The 19,168-nt window shown below is 42.3% G+C and overlaps 1 protein-coding gene across 1 annotated transcript in view; it reads left to right on the top strand.

The window, feature by feature from the left end:
* The window catches only part of Glud1 (glutamate dehydrogenase 1), a 33,662-nt gene extending 20,450 nt beyond the window's left edge, over positions 1 to 13,212 (top strand). The window contains exons 6-13 of the mRNA XM_048339205.1: positions 1,875 to 2,054; positions 2,791 to 2,928; positions 3,131 to 3,268; positions 3,579 to 3,659; positions 4,702 to 4,825; positions 5,758 to 5,849; positions 10,843 to 10,905; positions 11,974 to 13,212. Coding sequence (XP_048195162.1) covers positions 1,875 to 2,054; positions 2,791 to 2,928; positions 3,131 to 3,268; positions 3,579 to 3,659; positions 4,702 to 4,825; positions 5,758 to 5,849; positions 10,843 to 10,905; positions 11,974 to 12,093 — 936 coding nt within the window. The 3' untranslated portion in view covers positions 12,094 to 13,212. The remainder of the gene's footprint in view (positions 1 to 1,874; positions 2,055 to 2,790; positions 2,929 to 3,130; positions 3,269 to 3,578; positions 3,660 to 4,701; positions 4,826 to 5,757; positions 5,850 to 10,842; positions 10,906 to 11,973) is intronic.
* Positions 13,213 to 19,168: the final 5,956 nt, after the last annotated feature.

The raw sequence follows: 19,168 nt of genomic DNA, 5'->3' as shown, positions 1-19,168 counted from the left end.
ATCTCCTTAATTACATTTCCTGTTGTAGCTGGGATGGCAGGTGCTCTTTGCCCTCCAGTGTTTTCTGACAATGGAGTGTCTCTGTCTTTTTTGCCTAGGCTGGCCATCATCTGCCATCCTCCCAGACTGAGTCTCTAAGTAACTAAGTTATAGGCCACCTCACCATGCATTGAATTGTAAACTGATTGGCAGTGTTGTTACTTATAGTTCATTCAGAGATGGCAGCATGAGAAAGGTTTATAAAGCACTCTCAGCTAAACTGTACTAATAAGAGACATTTCTTCACCTGATAGGACTGAAAATCCAGGCCTAGGAAAGGAAGTCAGTGTTGTTGTTACTCCTTTTTGGACTGGAGCCCTGTCCTGGCAGTGCAGCACTGGGAGAGCATGGTGCTGGCTCCCCACCTCCCAGGGTCCTAGTACCATTAGGTATGCTGGTGAGCCTGGCATCTGGCACCAGGCCTGTTCTCAGACAGTATTTCCTTCAGCCTCAGCATTTGCATTTTCACTGTTCAGAAAGAAGCATTTGGCAACTTACAAGGCTTTCAGTTAAGTTTTAATTATTCATGAAAGGAAACTGTGGGAAAACTACTGTTTCTATAGTGCTTTATAAGACTGTCTTTTTTAACCTACTTTCATTCTTTCTGGTAGTAATTATACAGGTTCTCTTTGTAAAAATATTTAATGAATATAAAGACCAGGTCACTAACTCTCCCAGCCATAGCATACTATTGGGGATAGGACTTTGGTGTGACACTGGCACTGCACATGGCCAATGGTAGCAAGCTGCCTCAATCCTCAACTGACTGATTTCCTTTATACAGCCAAATTGCCTCCTCTCCTGTTCATGATCCATGTGTCTGTTCCAGTCTTCTGCTTGCCATGTGTATAGTAGGTGTGATGTTTTGAAGGAAACCCTCCTCCTTTCTTGTAATTAAACCTAGTTGTGACCAAAATTGCATGTACACCCTCAGTGAAAAGAGAGCCAAAAGATGAGTGGTAAAGTCTCCTAAGTGGTTGATCGCTCTCGCTTCACAGAGCTGGTGCTGCTGCCAGTGATGCTGGTGCCCCCATGGGCACAGGCCTCAGTATCTTGCCCACACACACCTGATTAAACATTCCTAAATGCTTTTCATCTCTCTCTTAAATAAACTTCGGTATCTTTCCAAGTTCCTTTTTTAAAATAGCATTTAATTTCAAGAATAGCTTAGCAGAAGAATACAGCATTTCTGAATCTCCCCATGCAAGAAAGCTGTACATTGCTTCGTCCATCTCTAGCTGATGTGGTGATGCAGTTAAGTCTTAATGATAGATGAAGATGAGTGGAATGTATACCTGGCTCAGAATGACTTAAATCTCTATTGAAATAATAGCTTCAGGCCGAATATGTCTACTTTTATAGTAATTGGTAATTGTACTTGATACTAATTACTAAACTTTGTTTTCTCCTGGCAGGAACTTCTATATTTTCTAGAACAGGAAGTTAAAAAAAATGTGGCCTGTCCTTATTAGAGAATTTTGCTCTAGATATATGCACATTTAACAGCCACATAAGCACTTGGCACTACACCCTTTTTCTTCTCAGCTTTTTGAGGTCTCGCTAGGCTTCCCAAGCTGGCCTCAAACTCCCAAATTCTTCCTGCCTCAGCCTCCTAAGTGCTGGGATTACAGGTGTGTGCCACTCTGTCACCCTATACACATTTTATTTGATATTTTGAGGCAAGGCCTTACCATGTAGCTCAAACTGGTCTTGACCTAATAAGCCTCCTATCATACATTTTTTGTGAGAATACATTTTTTTTTTAATGAGAATGTTGGTTGTTTGATCCTGGGATGTGAGTTACTTCCTTCTTTAAATCGTGCCTCCTCTTGCAGGATATTAATGCACATGCCTGTGTAACTGGTAAACCCATCAGTCAAGGTGGCATCCACGGGCGCATCTCTGCCACTGGCCGTGGTGTTTTCCATGGGATTGAAAATTTCATCAATGAAGCATCTTACATGAGCATTTTAGGAATGACACCAGGATTTGGGGATAAGACATTTGTTGTGCAGGTAAAAAAAAAATCTTACAATAATTTACATTACATTTTTAATGTGTACTGATTTGTAACTTTAAATTTTATTCTTTTGAATCTTATAGGATTTTAGAGTGGTTGTTTTCTATGTAATATATTATTTTTATTAACCTTGGTTTGATTCATCTTCCTTTGATACTTGTGAATTATCTTTTGATTCTTGCTTATATATTAATTGTATCTTGGGGGCATAACAGTTTTTTACAGCTGTTGTGAATATGCAGAAAATTTTGTACATTGGCTCAAAATTACCTAATATGTGAATCTAAGGGACTGTAAATAAAAATGAATGATACTTTATTTGTTTTGTTTGTTTGTTTGCCAGTCCTAGGGCTTGAACTCAGGGCCTGAGCACTGTCCCTGACTTCTTTTTGCTCAAGGCTAGCACTCTACCACTTGAGCCACAGCGCCACTTCCGGGTTTTTCTATATATGTGGTGCTGAGGAATCGAACCCAGGGCTTCATGTATACGAGGCGAGCACTTTATCACTAGGCCATATTCCCAGCCCTGAGTGATACTTTAAAATAGTTTGCATTCCTCTAACCTTGTGACATACTTTTATACAATCATAGGAACCTCTGGTCACTGAGGAGTGACCGACCACACTGGAGGAGTAGTTATTACTATGGAATGAGAAGCCATAGTAGTACTAATTGCTCAAAATATGATTCATACTCGGCCTTTTTGTGTTATCCATAATTGTTCTTCACAGGGATTTGGTAATGTAGGCCTGCACTCTATGAGGTATCTACATCGTTTTGGTGCTAAATGTGTTGGTGTTGGTGAATCTGATGGGAGTATATGGAATCCAGATGGTATCGACCCAAAGGAACTGGAAGATTTCAAATTGGTATGTTAATCTAATTTCTAGAACAGTTTGATTATCCTCAGCCTTCCTTGTCTTACTTACACTTATTCCCATTGCTCTTTTTTTTAATTATTACATATAATTTTAAAAGCTTTTAATGAATACATTTTTATGTAATAAGTGCAAAATAAAGCCGTCTAGACTTTAGTACAGCCATTCATTCTGATTTTCAATTCAATTACAGCAACATGGATCGATTCTGGGCTTCCCCAAGGCAAAGGTGTATGAGGGAAGCATCCTGGAAGCTGACTGCGACATCCTGATCCCTGCTGCCAGCGAGAAGCAGCTGACCAAGTCCAATGCACCCAGAGTCAAAGCCAAGGTGAAAAGCATTGTACAAACAATCTGCATTATCACGGTGTCTTAACATTAGGGTGTCAACAGCTTTATTGGCATGCACCATAAATCTCATGCATTTTAAATACCCTTGTAATTTTTAGTTTGTTCAGAGTCGTGCAACTTCCAAAATATAAGGGAGAAAAGTAGAGAAACAAAATTAGTATTATATCCTCATAAATTTAGTAGAGCAAGATAACGTATAGTTATTATGCTTTTCCTCTCAGCCTCCTATCCATACCTCTTGCCCAATGAGTGTGTTCCTGGCATTTTTCACCTGTACCTGACTCTTGCAGATCATTGCTGAAGGTGCCAACGGACCAACCACTCCAGAAGCTGATAAGATTTTCCTAGAGAGGAACATTATGGTTATTCCAGTAAGTCATCTGTGTTTAACCCTATCTGAAACCATAAGTGTCTTTCACTAGGAATTCAGGGGAGAGAAGGTCTGCTTGTTTCCCAGATTGTGTTGAGGTTGTTTTCCTTTATTTTGAGAAAATAAAGTGAATCAAATATGGTGGTTCATGCTTGTAATCCCAGCACTTAGAAAGCTGAGGCAGAAGGATAGTGAGTTGGAGACCAACCTCGCGCTTACATACTAAGACCCTGTATCAAAAAGTAAAGGAAAAGCTACCATGAGGAACATATGCTCATAGTGTGTCATTGGAAGTTAGTGTGGGCAGAGGATAAATTTTGAAGGACCTCCTTTGAGAGAAGCATGTAAGAAATTGAATTTAACTGGCAACCCTTAGGTAATGGAAGAAGGAAAACAGTCATTAACTCTGAAATTTCTGCTACTTTGGAATTGTTTAAAGCTTAGACTACCTTGATATTGAATTTCTTGACTATAAGAACTGAGCTGGGCGCCAGTGACTCATACCTGCAATCCTAGCTACTCAGGAGGCTGAGATCTGAGGATCGAGGTTGAAAACCAGCCCAGACAGGAAAGTCCATGAGACTCTTATCTCCAATTAACCGCCAGAAAACTGGAAATGGTACAGTGGCTCAAGTGGTAGAGCACTGCACTTGAGCTGAACAGCTCAGGAACAGTACCCAGGCCCAGAGTTCAAAAACCCGGTGACCAAAAACAATGAAAAAGAAATAACTGGAAAATTGATTTGTTTTATTTATTTGGTGTTTTTTTGTTGTTGTTGATGGTGGTGCTGGTCCTGGTGGTTGGTACTAAAGTTTGAAGCTCAGGGCCTTACGCTTTCTAGGCTGGTGCTCTACCACTTAAGCTAGGTCTCAAGTCTAGCATTTTACTGGCTAATTGGACTTGGGGTCTCACAGACTTTTCTTCTCTCTTCTGGCTTTGATACTCAGGTCTCAGCCATCTGAGTAGGTAGGATTATAGGCGTGAGCCACAGGTACTTGGCATGTTCATGCGCTTCCTTCTTTGCTGTCACAAACTGTGTATAGGATCTCTACTTGAATGCTGGAGGAGTGACAGTGTCTTATTTCGAGTGGCTGAAGAATCTAAATCATGTCAGCTATGGCCGATTGACCTTCAAATATGAAAGAGATTCTAACTACCACTTACTCAGTGAGTTCCTATAATCTCATTCTCCAGAAATAATTATGTGGGACAGTTAAAAGGCTGGGGAAAGAAAATATGCTTTATCAAGTATTCAGTATATTGACTCATATATTTTACTCAGATTTTTTTTTTTTTTGGCCAGTCCTGGGCCTTGGACTCAGGGCCTGAGCACTGTCCCTGGCTTCTTCCTGCTCAAGGCTAGCACTCTGCCACTTGAGCCACAGCGCCGCTTCTGGCCGTTTTCTGTATATGTGGTGCTGGGGAATCGAACCTAGGGCCTCGTGTATCCGAGGCAGGCACTCTTGCCACTAGGCTATATCCCCAGCCCCTTTTACTCAGATTTTTATATTACAATGTCATATTCCAGAATGCAGATTAATACTGCATTAATACTGTTTGGGGTCTTTTTTTAAGTCTTTTAAGCACCAAACTCTTATCATTGAAATTCATCCATTTCTGTCTCTGTTTGCTCCTAGAAAAGTTCTCCTTAGTGTTGAAATGTTTTGGGTTCTCTGATGAGAATACATGTTTTTGTTTGAGTAGAGTCAGCCACAGTTAAGAGGAGAATTTCTCATTGGGCCGAAATGAGACTGGGACCTCCAGCTGAGCTCCTGTACTTAGTCACTGAGAGCTGGCAAAGTGTCCATGGATTGCCCTTTCTTTTCCCCCAGCATTTTCTTTTTAGTAGAACTAAGGGAAACCTTTGGTAATGGGTGTTATGGAAACAGAGCAGTGACCTAAATTCACACTTATACAGGAATTTGGCAGTCTTCTGCTCCTTTCTGGATTTTTAATGATTAACCCTTCCATGTCAGTGCTGAGGAGCTAAAACTATTGGTTTTAGGGTTATGGATATAGTTTGGGGCTATTTCGAGTTCTCACTATTTTCTACCTCCTCTACCAGCAGTATCTTACCTTGATCTCTTGGCTTTTTATAGTGTCTGTTCAAGAGAGTTTAGAAAGAAAATTTGGAAAGCATGGTGGAACAATTCCTGTTGTGCCCACAGCAGAGTTCCAGGACAGGATATCGGTGAGTCTGGCCTTTCACATATATTCAGTCACAGATGATAACATAATACTATAGCACTCTGGGCTGTCCCCCCTGACTTCCTTCTTTCCAGAACCATGGCCCTCTTCCTTCTGCTCTCTGGTTGGAAAGCCTGACCCCATATGCAGCTGTGCCTTTTTAAGTCTTTACTGCACGCCAGAATTTAGGGCATGCTTCCATCACGAGTGACTGGCAGCACATTGAGAAGGCTTTTGGAGAGCTGCTCACTCCTCTTGTTGCTCATGTGAGGGCCCCCCTTCCCATCCAGCTTTTACTTTGTTATTTCAGGATGGAGTCTCATGAACTTTCCTGCTAAGACCAAAACACATGGACTTTGTTTCCCGGGCTAGTTTCCTTCAAACTGATCCTTCAGGTCTCAGCCTCTTGAGTAACTAGGACTACAGGAATCCACCAACATCTGGCCTTCTTTCCCCTTTTTAACATAATCTCAGTTTTTAAATGACTTTATATCCCCTGATTTTAGACTTTTAGTGCTGTATTTCACTCTCATTGACTTCAAGGAGTCTTAAACAACAGTCAAAAGTGCATTTTTAACTATATGTCACCATGCCTCTGTAGTCCCAGTACTAGTATGGTTTAGGTAGAAGTCTGGCCTGGGCCATGTTTAGTGAAACCCTGCCTCAGAGACAAAAACTTCCAGCCTCAGTGGCTCACGCCTGTAAAGCCTAGCTACTCAGGAAGCAAAGATCAGTTCAAAGTAAGCCCACGCAAAAAGTTGGTGAGACCCCCTTTACAAATAATAAACTGAGGCATGGTGTGCAAGCCTATGATCCCAGCTGCTTGAAAGGCTGAAGATAAGTATCTCTCAGGGCTGAGAATGTGGCTTAGTGGTAGAGTGCTTACCTAGGATGCATGAAGCCCTGAGTTCAATTCCTTAGTACCACGTAAACAGCAAAGGCCAGAAGTGGTGCTGTGGCTCAAGTGGTAGAGTGCTATCCTTGAGCACAGAGAAGCTCAAAGACAGTGCCCAGTCCTGTGTTCAAGCCCCAAGACAGACCAAAAAAAAAAAAAATGGATCTTGGTTGGAGCCTGGCTCCAGACAAAAGAATGAGACCTTAAGCAAACTAACCAAAAAGCAGAAAGGTTGGGTATATGGTAGAGCACTTTAGCAAACAGGAAACCCTGCACCCAATTTCATACAAGCTTAACCAGCTAAGGGGTCACATCCCCTGCTTTCTGCCCTAATAGTCCCACAGCGTACGCTGATTTCTCTCCCTGTCTAAGTTCCATGCTCCATCATTATTAAGTGAGCAAGTTTGTTCCATCATTACTAAGTGGTCAAGTTTTGTTTCATATAGGCAACACAAAAATACCTGACTAAACTCCAGCTCTTTGCTTTCTGCCTGCCACTGCCCCTATAGTTGCCAGGGTGCCAGCACTTAAATCCTGACCTCTAGACTCAGGTGGATCTGAGGAATCAGACTCCTTTCCCTGTTCCCCTTTTCTCTATCACTGATTGCATTGTGTTCCTCCTCACCTCTCCCCTCCCCTTGCTCTCCAACTTATGAGCAACTGTCTAGTCATGGAAAAGTAGAAGCAGGCCAAGAACTTGTGTATACCTGCCCCATTCCTTTTCCCTACGAGAACCAAGGCCATCTTCTCTTGTAGTAGATAAGTTGTTTGTGCTTCTAGCTATGTTCAGCTTTTGTTCTATGCATTGTGTCCTGTTCCCAGCTGCTCAGATGTATTTTAAGTCTTGTCCTCTCTGCACATCAATTTATCCCTCTATTGAGTCAGTTCAACAGCTATGTACATATGATTATAGAAGATGAGGTTAAGCAAAATGAACTCCAAGAGAAGGAAACAGGAGGATTTTATTGTTGTCATTAGGTTTAATGTACTAGGTGAATCCTTTAGTGTACCCCATGTGGTTACTGTATATGATTTTGGTACACTGGATATTGTATATATGCTTACCTGAACTAGGGAAGGGAAAGGAAATGAGGGAGGGTGTAACAGATGTGACAAGAAGTGTACTCACTACCTTATTATATAACTGTACCCCCTCTGTACATCACCTTGTCAATAAAATTAAAAAAAAAAAGATAGTGTCTGACAGCCTTCTGCCCAGAGATAGACTTTTCAAACTGGTGTCGAATTGTAATCCTTTAGATCTCAGCCTCCTTTCTGAGTAGCTAGGACCACAAGCATGGACCACCAGCCCTAGGCTTGGTTTTTCTGTTCTTGAACCAGTGCCAACCAGCTGTACTTGCCAGAGGACCCAGTGATATCAGCATTGTCCAGCCTAGTGGCCACTTCTTAGTCCTCATCTGAACGAGACTTGTCTATTGATTGATTACAGCAGCCTGGAGATACTGGCATCTCTTAGTTCCGAGGACACCACATTCTGGTCTTTCCACCCTGCTTGCTAATCTGCTTGCCTTTTTCTGTTTTGTTTTGTTTTTGTTTTTTTGGCCAGTCCTGGGCCTTGGACTCAGGGCCTGAGCACTGTCCCTGGCTTCCTTTTGCTCAAGGCTAGCACTCTGCCACTTGAGCCACAGTGCCACTTCTGGCCGTTTTCTGTATATGTGGTGCTGGGGAATCGAACCCAGGGCCTCATGTATACGAGGCAAGCTCTCTTGCCACTAGGCCATATCCCCAGCCCCTGCTTGCCTTTTTCTGATACTCATCTTCCCACGTTTTAGTACTATAAGGCCTCAGTACCTGAGCCTTTACCTAGACTCAAAGTGCCACATGGTTTTAAATCCATGTATATGCATTATCCCTCCCCTTTCCCCCACACTAAAATATAGGCTCCATGCAAATATGTTTTCTTCTCAGCTATGTCCCTAATACCAGAAAGAGCTTGGCATATAGGAAGTACTCAGTTAATGTTTGAATGAATGAATGAATGAATCAGTCAATGAAACAGCAGTATTCTACATAAAGTTTCTTTTCTAATTTACCAAAACAAAATGAACTTTAATCCAAAAGTTATATAAGTATACCTTCTCAAATAAATTTAAGCACAGATAATTTTTATTGCAATCCACTTTATATCTGCCATGCTAGGTTTGTTTTATAGCTACATATGTTGCATTAAGAGTGGTAGCAGTAGTTACCTTTAAATTTCATAGAAAGCAGGCTGGGAATATGGCTTAGTGGTAGAGTGCTTGCCTAGCATACATGAAGCCCTGGGTTTGATTCCTCAGTACCACATAAACAGAACAAGTCAAGAAGTGGTGCTGTGGCTCAAATAGTAGAATGCTAGCCTTGAGCACAAGATTCTCAGGGACGGGGTTGGGAATATGGCCCGTATTCACATGTATGAAGCCCTGGGTTCGATTCCTCAGCACCACATATATATAGAAAAAAGCCAGAAGTGGTGCTGTGGCTCAAGAGGTAGAGTGCTAGCCTTGAGCAAAAAGAAGCCAGGGACAGTGCTCAGGCCCTGAGTCCACAGCCCAGGAATGACAACAAAAACAAAACAAATAAACAAGAGCTCAGGGACAGTGCCCAGGCCCTGAGTTCAAGCCCCAAGACTGCCCCCCCCCCAAAAAAAAATGCGTAGCATTTCAAGGTAAGTCTATTCAAACAAATGAATCCATAGAGATAAGATGACTTGATGGGGTTGGAGGTCCTACCCACCCTAAATACAGCCATCTATAACCTTTTCCGGCCTGTCTGGTCCTCTTCCGTATAATTAAAGGGTTGCTAAGATCCTTCAGGCTAAACATCGATACTGGTTAAAGTTGGTACTACACTAGAGCTGTCATCCAGATTCCTTCCTGTGTCCTGCCCAGTGTCGATGTCCGCCTGGGAAACTGAGGTGAATGCCATGAGGAGTTAGGGGTGCTAATCTCGCTACTTACCCTTAGGTTTCTTGGCTATACTTTTCTGCTTCTGTGTTTTACCATGATCTTATTTCATGGTATTTCTATCCAGCATCATTAAAACTGAATGGTGATTAAAATGTAGCTTCCTCAATGAAGAGACTATTAAGATACTATGGTTTGGGCTGGGCATATACATATGTAGGTCAGTGGCAAAGCATTTGTCAAACATGCCTGAGACCATGGGTTCTATTTCCAGCACCAAAAGAGAAAAAAACAACAACATTGTATCTTGATATTGTACAGAAATTACATGTCTTTACTGAAAAAGACCATTTCTCTGGCCATTTATTAAAGAATTCTTGGTACTCAGCTGGTCACCAGTGGCTTGTATAATCCTAGCTGCTTGGGAGACCAAGAATGTTCAAAGCCAGCCAAGGCAGAAAACATTGTGAGATTCCCTTCTCAATCCATAACTGCCTGTCAGCCCAAGCTCCATGAGAGACCAAGACTTGGAGGATCACTGTTCCATACAAGACTCCCATTTCCAGAGAATGGAGCTAGACACAGTGGCACATGCCTATGATCTCAGCAACAAGGGATAAACACCTGAAGTAGGTGGATGACAGCTCAGGTGCATGCCCAGGCAGGAAGTGACACCCTATCTCAAAAATAACTGGCACATACTGGGTGCCAATGGCTAATGCTACTCAAGAGACTCACTGAGATCTGAGGACCATGGTTCAAAGCTAGCCCTGGCAGGCAAGTCCATGAGACTCTTCAATTTGGGGGGGTGGGGGTGGGAAAGCCAATAAAAGGTCAGAAGTAGAGCTGCGGCTCAAGTGGTTAAGAGTGCTAGCCTTGAGCAAAACAGTTCAGGGACAGTGACCAGATCCAGAGTTCAAGGCCCAGGACCAGCGATGGATGGATGGATTAATGAATGGAAAGATAGATAGATAGATAGATAGATAGATAGATAGATAGATAGATAGATAGATAGATAGATAGATAGAATAAGAAAAGAAAGAATAAATAACACCAGTATGAAACCAAACTGGATGTGTGGCTTAAATAGTAGAGGCCCAGCCTACCAGATTCAGGAGTTCAAGTCCTTAGTATTCTAGAGGCACAAATCCAGTCTTTGTATGATTTTGTTAAAGTTGTGTTCCTTTTCCTAACAGGGTGCCTCAGAGAAAGACATCGTGCACTCTGGCTTAGCCTACACCATGGAGAGGTCTGCCCGGGTAGGTGTGCAGATGGAGTCTGCCTTTCTGCTCAGCTGTTATCTCTGGACAGATTGTGTGTGGTAAAGGAAAGCAAACACCAATATGTTACATGATCCACATTTATATGCAGCAGATTTATGCCTGTTGACACTCAGAGTACTGTTGTCAGCCCTCAGATTAGTCTCCCAGCCTTCAGCAATCAATCAGGCTGAGTTAGGAATGCTTTACAGTTGGCTAAATATTGAATAGCCAAACACACTGAAATCCTGCTCAGGTCTTTCACAACATAGTAGCTATAGGAAGCTGTCTTACTATAGAACTTGGTAATAAGAGTTTTTGACCATTCAATTCCTATTTCAAGCAAAGGCAAAAATAAGTGAGTCTAGTGTTCCTAATTTCTTCTTGAGCTCAGATTCTCTCTGATTGTAGTAGCATGAACGGATACTGATAAAGAAGGTGGTGCTTTGTTTTGATGGTTCTTCTATTGAGATCTGATTAAAGTGTTATAAATCTAGCCAGATACTGTGGCTCAGACCTGTAATCCTAGCTACTCAGAAGGCTGAAAGCTGAAGATAACTGTTCCAAGCCAGCCTGAGCAGTAAATTCTGTGAGATTCTTATCCCCAATTAAGTGCAAAAGGTCACAAGTGAAGCTGTGTAACGCCAGTGGTGAAGTGCTAGCAATAAAAGGCCAGGGACAATGCCCAGGCCCAGAGTTCAAGCACCAGCACAGACAGAAAAAATTAAAAATAAAATGTTGTAAGTCCATCCTTTCATTGTATGCTATTCACAAAGATGTGCAGCCATCACCACATTCCTGGTTACTTTGAACAGTGATTAGTATAGGTACTATAGGTATGAAGTCATTCCAGGTACCAGGATGCCTAATGGACAGAGATCATAGGAGACTTCTTAGCTGCAGAATAGACATTGATAATAATCATTCATATCATATAAGATAAGTCCTTGCTGCTGCCACAGAAGTTTATCTTTGGCCACCAGCTCTGCCTTGATGCCTCTTTGTACTTATGTGTCATGTCCCAGCTACATGAGTCATGTGATCTCTGTCTTTTCTTCCTCATTCTAGCAAATTATGCGTACAGCCATGAAGTATAACCTGGGCTTGGATCTGAGAACAGCTGCCTATGTCAACGCCATTGAGAAAGTCTTCAAAGTCTACAATGAGGCCGGCGTGACTTTCACATAGATGGATCATGGCTCCCTTCCTCACCCTCTTCACCCATAACTTCTGCCGACCTATCACAAGTTTACATGTAACCACAGAAATCTCTGTCTCTCATGACTAGTTAGATAAAGGACACTGTTCTCAACAAGTCAATCCAAATCAGCCCCTTAAGAAAGAAATTAAGTTTAGAGGATCATGTACAAATGAGTGTAAAAGTATAAATCACTTAAGCTAGAGAGCCACTTAATAAAAGTCTCTCCCACCCAGCTTTGCTGTCTCATTCCAGGCTCGTCCCCACAGGGTCAGTGCTTTTGCCTTTCCTAGCAGAGAACCTGGCACATGACTCTTGACATGTTAAGAAGTAATACATGGCATTTTCAGAAGGTGGCATGGTCCTCAGTTACTGGTATTGTACATCAGCAAAACCAGAATGAAAGCTGTTTCTCTTAATGCATTTTATTCTTTCAGAATAAAATAAGAACATGCTGCTGTAATAATATTGCCTTTAATTACTTAATCAGCCTAACCTTGACGCAAGCAGTGAAAGCCTATAAACATAGTAAATGATGAAAGCTAGTATTTTTATAACATAAAACGGCATCATTTGTAGTTTATCAGTCATGTATTACTGTCCAGCAAAAAATAGCCCTACAGAGAACTACCTGCTGATGAGGGAAGGCTATTTTAGAGAATTTGCTAAATAACTACAATTATGACAGTCCAAAGAACACAGCAACCTCCTTATCATGTTGTTCCCTTTTGAAGAGCTACTGTTGCATAACTGAACCATAATTCAAGTAGAGTGTTCCAGAAAAGAAAAGGAAAAAAAAAACTTTTGAGCTCCCTTTGGAGCCTGGTGGCATGTGAACCCTTCCAGTGAGTGGCTCCACCGTGTCCTCCTTGTAGAGACTAATCACACTGCACCCAACTTCAGCAACAGCCTGAGACTGAGGATTTGAGAGTCACTTGATCAGGTCCTTTTGAACAGTAGCGTCCTAATGAACTAATAGATATTATTTATGTAAAAATGAACGCTTTTTTTTAACCATATCCTTTCAGAAATTTCTAACTACTTTGTAACTGCATGACTTAACCTGGAGATAAAGAGCAGTTATTAAAAGCCTACCTTTTTAAAGCCTATGTTTCCTTTCTGTGGTTTTTAATAGTGATAATTTCTGAATAGATGATAAAGCTTTAATTGGGGTTAACAATGCCTATGTAACTTTTCTATTCACTGTATTATGAGCTGCTCAAATTTTATTCCTAAGTGCTTTTCACACTTCATTTTTCTAAACATTTATAAGCAGCTGTAATGCTTAAAGCTGACATACTAAAAGTGATTTCTAGTGTCTTTTAAATTAAGGGAAGTTTTGTTTGGAATAACTTAGCCATAGAGTGTAACAGCTGTGTAAGAATACCAGCTGTAATCAGCAGAGCAGACTCCTATAGAGTTTGCCAGCTGAACTGCCCAGTGTGAATGTCACTTTCACTGGATTCTTTGTCTTTCACGATTCTGCCTCTGTACTCCTAGTAAAGGCAGTCAGATGAGCAAGCCTGCTGGCACTAAGATGTAGCCATTCCCGGGCACTTTGTGTCTGTCTACTCTCTAGGTAGAGTACTGAAGTTTGGAAGGATGCTGAGTGAGGCAGGCATTTCACCCCACCTGAAGTGAGGTGATAAGTCTTCATCATGGCCTTGTGCTAAACATCAGGAGTACTGATTGTGAAAGGTTTACTAATATTAAAGCTAGGGAAGTGTATTATCTAAGAAATGGAGTCTTGATGGGTAAAAGAAAAATCTTTTCCCTGCCAGCAATACAAACACAAGATAGCACTGCTGCCCCAACAACCTAAAATCCTTCTAAAGCCTCATACATAATGCTCTTAATTACTTCTGAAATAGTCTTAGACACTCAGGTAACATCTGAAAATTTGTTTTTTCTTTTTTCTTCTTTTTGCCAGTTGTGGGGGTTGAACTTGGCATGGGCACGCTCCCTGAATTCTTTTTGCTCAAACCTAATGCTCTACCACTTAGTTACTCCTCCACTTCCGGTTTGGTTTGTTTGTTTGTTTGGAGGTTTTTTTGCAAGTCCTGGGGCTTGAACTCAGGGCCTGAGGACTGTCCCTGGCTTCCTTTTGCTCAAGTCTAGCACTCTACCACTTGAGCCACAGCACCACTTCTGGCTTTTTCTGTTTATATGATGCTAAGGAATCGAACCCAGGGCCTCATGCATGCTAGGCAAGCCCTCTACCACTAAACCATATTCCCAGCCCCACTTGTGGTTTTTGAGTGGTTAATTAAACATGAGTCTCACACAGACTTTTCTTCCTGGCCTGGCTTCAAACCATGATCCTCAAGTCTCATCCTCCTTAGTAACTAGGATCACAGGCATGAGCCAGCTCCTGACTACCTGAAAAATTCTAATGGCTGCTTATTAACCCTACACCAGAAAGTTATCTTAATTGCTCTGGCTGATTAAATTTAGGGAAAAGTGCTTTTGACTGGCAATGTCTAGTAAGGTAGAGAACCTACTTATTAGCAAGTGTTCAAACCTCGGTACTAACAAAAAGAAGTGCTTAGAGAGCTCTACAATAGAAAATTTGCTGATTTTTTTTTTTTTTTGAGCAAAAGCCTGGCATGTTAACTCACAAGCAAATTTCATTTTCCTAAGGCCTTCTTAGCCCTCCTATTTAATAAAATAGCCCAGGCATGGCTGTGTGGACCAAGGTCTACAAAAATCTAGAGGGTTGCTTTATACCGTGGTTATTAGATAGTTCAGTTTTTTTTCACAGATCACTTTTGTTAACTTTTTTTAAAAATCAAACTGACACATGCTGCACATGGAGTTTCTCAAACCCAGCTCTAGTGACATTGTATGCTGGTAATTCTCCCTGGGTGGGGAAGCAGGACTGTGCTGTGCCTTTTAGAACGTTTTAAGTACTCTGACCTAGATTCCAACAGCATCCCTCACCTACTATCAAGTGTTTTCCAACAGATGGGGAGGCCTGTGCTAGTGTTATCAGGAGGCCGAGGCATAAGGATCTGCAAGATCTGGCTAGATAAGCAAGACCCTGTCTCAAAAGAGAAAAAAATATATATACTCATTGAAAGTCTAGAGGGTCTACAGGCTGTCATTCTTTGCTGAGAATTCTGATCTAGAGCCCAAAACTGCTTCTAAGGTTTCTTGTGAACAATAGCTTATTGCCTCCAGTCTGTATGTACACTTCACAATCCTTTACTTCCAAGCATAAATATTTTGACAACTATTCTCATCAATCTTCAAGTCCTCTTCCCATTTTGTAACGGTTCTCTTGTTGAATTGAGTCTTTATAGGTACTTGACCTTTTGGGGATGTGTTTTACAAATATTTTTCCTTTAGTCTGTTGGTTATCTTTTGTGCCTTTTTAAAAGTCCAGTTTAGCTAGGCACCAGTGGCTCACTCATAAGCCCAGCAGAACTCAAGAGGTTATGATTTGATGATCATAGTTCAAAGCCAGCTTGGGCAAATAAACCAATGAGACCTCCAGCAAAAAGCTGGAACTGAAGACATGGATCAAATGGGAGAATACCAGCTGTGAATAAAAAAGCCAAGTAGAGCAAAGGCCCTGAGTTTAAACCTCTGTATTGGCACCAAAAGAAAGTACAACTTACTTTTCTTTGATTGCTATACTCATGGTATTGTAAGTCACTACTAAGGTCACACAGCTATTCTAAGAATTTTGAAGTTACAATTGTGTGTGCATGCAGGCACACACGCACATGCTCTGGTCCTGGGCACTTGAACTCAGGGAGACCTGGGCACTGTTTGTGAGCTTTTTTCTCAAAGCTAACATTCTACCACTTAAGCCACAGCTCCACTTCTCTGTGTGTGTTTAATTGGAGATATGAGTCTCAAGGACCATGTGTCAGTAGCTCACATCAGTAATCCTAGCTACCCAGGAGGCTGAGATCTGAGGCTTAAGGTTCAAAGCCAGCAGGGGCAGGAAAGTCCATGATACTTATCTCCAATAAACTACTCAGAAAAATCCAAAAGTGTCACAGTTGCTCAGGTCATAGAGCTCTATCCTTGAGCAAAAAGAGCTCAAGGACAGTGCCCAGGTCCAGAGTTCAAGTGCCTGGACCATGAAAAATAGAAAGTCTCAGGGACTTTCCTGCCTAGGCTGGCCTTGAATTCGTAATCCTCAAGTCTCAGCCACCTGAGTGGCATGAGCCACCAGTGCTCAGCCTAACATAAAAGATTTGAGAACCATTTGGGGAGGACCAAGATGGTGGATTACTGACAAACTCTCAGATCCATGGTAGCTAAAAAAGGTGTTTGCTAACATAGGTGCTACTAAGCTAGCAGAAGGCGCCAGTGAAAACTGGCTTATTACAGATTGAGGCTGAGATCTGAAAATTGTAGTTTTACAACATGTAGGAGAGATAATAAAATGTGAATGAGGACAGCCTGGATAGGAAAGTCTGTGACTCATCTCCAATTAACCATCAAAAAGCCAGAAGTTGGTGGTAGAGCAGACAAATGTAAGGGACAGCGCCTAGGCCATGAACACACACACACACACACACACACACACACACACACACACACACACACACACACGCCAGAAAATGCTAAATAACCAAGCTGCTTTTTTTTTTTTTTTTTTTTTCCCAGTCCTGGGGCTTGAACTCTGGGTCTGAGCACTGTCCTGAACTTCTTTTGCTGAAGGGCAATGTTAAGGCTACCACTTGAGCTACAGCACCACTTCTAGCTTTTTTTAAATAGTTAATTGGAGATAAGAGTCTCATGGACTTTGCTGCCCAGGCTGGCTTCAAACTGCAGTCCTCAGATCTCAGCCTCCTGAGTAGCTATGATTACAGTCATGAGCTATTAACACCTGGCTAACTAGGCTATTTTTAAAAAAGAAAACTTTGATCTAAGAGAGCTAGGATTCTCACATAGATCTGTTCCATTCCAGCCCAGAGCTACATGTGTTGTTGTTTTTTTTTAAATATCTGGCCTGCTGGGTTCTGGTTCCAGCAAGAGCTACCTGCACAGGCCACTCTGAACAAAATATTGGCCCAGAGGGCCAAGCACGGATCCAGAAGTCTTGGCCTGGCCAAAAGGCCAGCAGGAAAGCCAGCTAGTGGGGTGAAAGTTTTCTGACATGAGGGCAGTGTTGCAGATATGAGTCATCCAGCATGTTTGTCCCTAGGAGAAAAACATTCAGCTAAGCCGGAGAAAAACATTCAGCTAAGTCGGCTAATGAAACCCACCAGGCTGATTAATTCCAGACCCAAACTGACAAATGGGTGAAGCCATGTGAACTCCCACAGCCAGCATTATTCATTGAGGGCTGCTGCCCAGCCAAGCCTAAGGTGTGGACACAAATGTATCTGATTCACATACACAAAAAAGAATCTGGACTGATTAATGGCCTAAGGTTCAGCTCCAGACCTGTGGATGACTGAAGGGCTTCTCTATCCCAAGATAGACTCCAGAAGCTGCCAGTTTGGGCACAGCATTTGGAGGTCTGAGTCTATCTCAACACACATAATAAGCACAGGAATATTCTGGCTAGCACACAGATCCCACCTGCCCACCTCCAACTGCTATTCCACATGCATGGAGCCACCACACCACCCCAGCAGAGACCAACTCCCACAAACTGCTATACCACAGGACCTTCCTCAGCCCACCCTACCAGCTGCCTGTGACCCAGAGCTTCAGCGGACCACTGACCACTGCACCCAGGCCTTCTGAGGGTCACACATTCGGACGCTGGAGAAAATCCACTACTGAGGGCCACAAGGAAGGAACACTTTTTAAAAAATGTTTCATCTATCTTTCTATATATTGTCAAAAACATCCCGGTTTGGGTTTTTGTTGTTCTGGTTTTTGCCCTTCCTGGGCTTGAATTCAAGGACCTGGTCCCTGTCCCTAAGCTTTTTCAGCTAGAGGCTAGGATTGTACCAATTGAGCCACAGTTCTACTTCCAGCTTTGTGTGTGTGTGTGTGTATGTGATTAATTGGAGATAAGAATCTTATGAACTTTCCTGCCTGGACTGGCTTTGAACTGTGATTCTCAGATCTCAAACTCCTGAGTAGCTAGGATTATAGGCATGAGCCTATAATGCCAGGCTCCTTACGTATTCTTTAACTTTTTCTATCTCACAAACCAACACACCACTCTGCTGGTGTTTACTTCTACGTGTTTCTTTTTTTTTTTCTTAACATTTCTATCTCTTTAAAAATCTGATGAATCTGGGCACTGGTGGCTCACACCTGTGATCCTAGCTACTCAGGAGGCTGAGATCTGAGAATCACAGTTCAAAGCCAGCATGGGCAGGAATGTCCTTGAGATTCTTCTCTCCAATTAACCACTAGAAAACTGGAAGTGGTACTGTGACTCCAAGTGGTAGAGCTCAGGGACAGCCCCCAGGCCCAGAGTAAAAGCCCCACGAACGACCAAAAAAAATTTTTTTTAATGGTATGAAAAAAGACAAGCATAAATATTTCAAAGAAATCCAAGAGAAGCTAGGCACTGGTGGCTAACATCTGTAACCCTAGCTACTCAGGAGGCTGAGATCTGAGGGCTGTAGTTTGAAGCCATCCAGGGCAGAAAAATCCATGAGACTCTTATCTCCAATTAACCACCAAAAAGCCAGAAGTAGAAGTGTGGCTCAAGTAGTAGAGCACCAGCTTTGAGCAAAAAAGTTAAGCAAGAATACAAGGCTCTTAAGTTCAACAAGCTCTAGTATTGGCTCCGTAAAAGGGTGCCTTCAAGACAGATGAGCAGAGTGAGTTCACCTATGAGTGCTGAGATAGGAGGAACACAAAAGCACCTTGCCATCTGGCCACTTCCTCTGTGAAAGTCCCTGAGGAGGGGCTGGGAATATGGCCTAGTGGCAAGAGTGCTTGCCTCGTGTACATGAAGCTCTGGGTTCGATCCCCCAGTACCACATATATCAAAAAGGCCAGAAGTGGCACTGTGGCTCAAATGGCAGAGTGCTACCCTTGAGCAAAAAGAAGCCAGGGACAGTGCTCAGGCCCTGAATCCAAGCCCAAGGACTGGCAAGAAAGAAAGAGAGAGAGAGAGAGAGAAAAGAAAAGAAA

The sequence above is a fragment of the Perognathus longimembris genome, chromosome 2, assembly GCF_023159225.1.
Source record: "Perognathus longimembris pacificus isolate PPM17 chromosome 2, ASM2315922v1, whole genome shotgun sequence".
Classification (NCBI taxonomy): Eukaryota; Metazoa; Chordata; class Mammalia; order Rodentia; family Heteromyidae; genus Perognathus; species Perognathus longimembris.
Note: the sequence above shows the minus strand (reverse complement) of the source record. Positions and strands in the feature narration are given on the sequence as shown.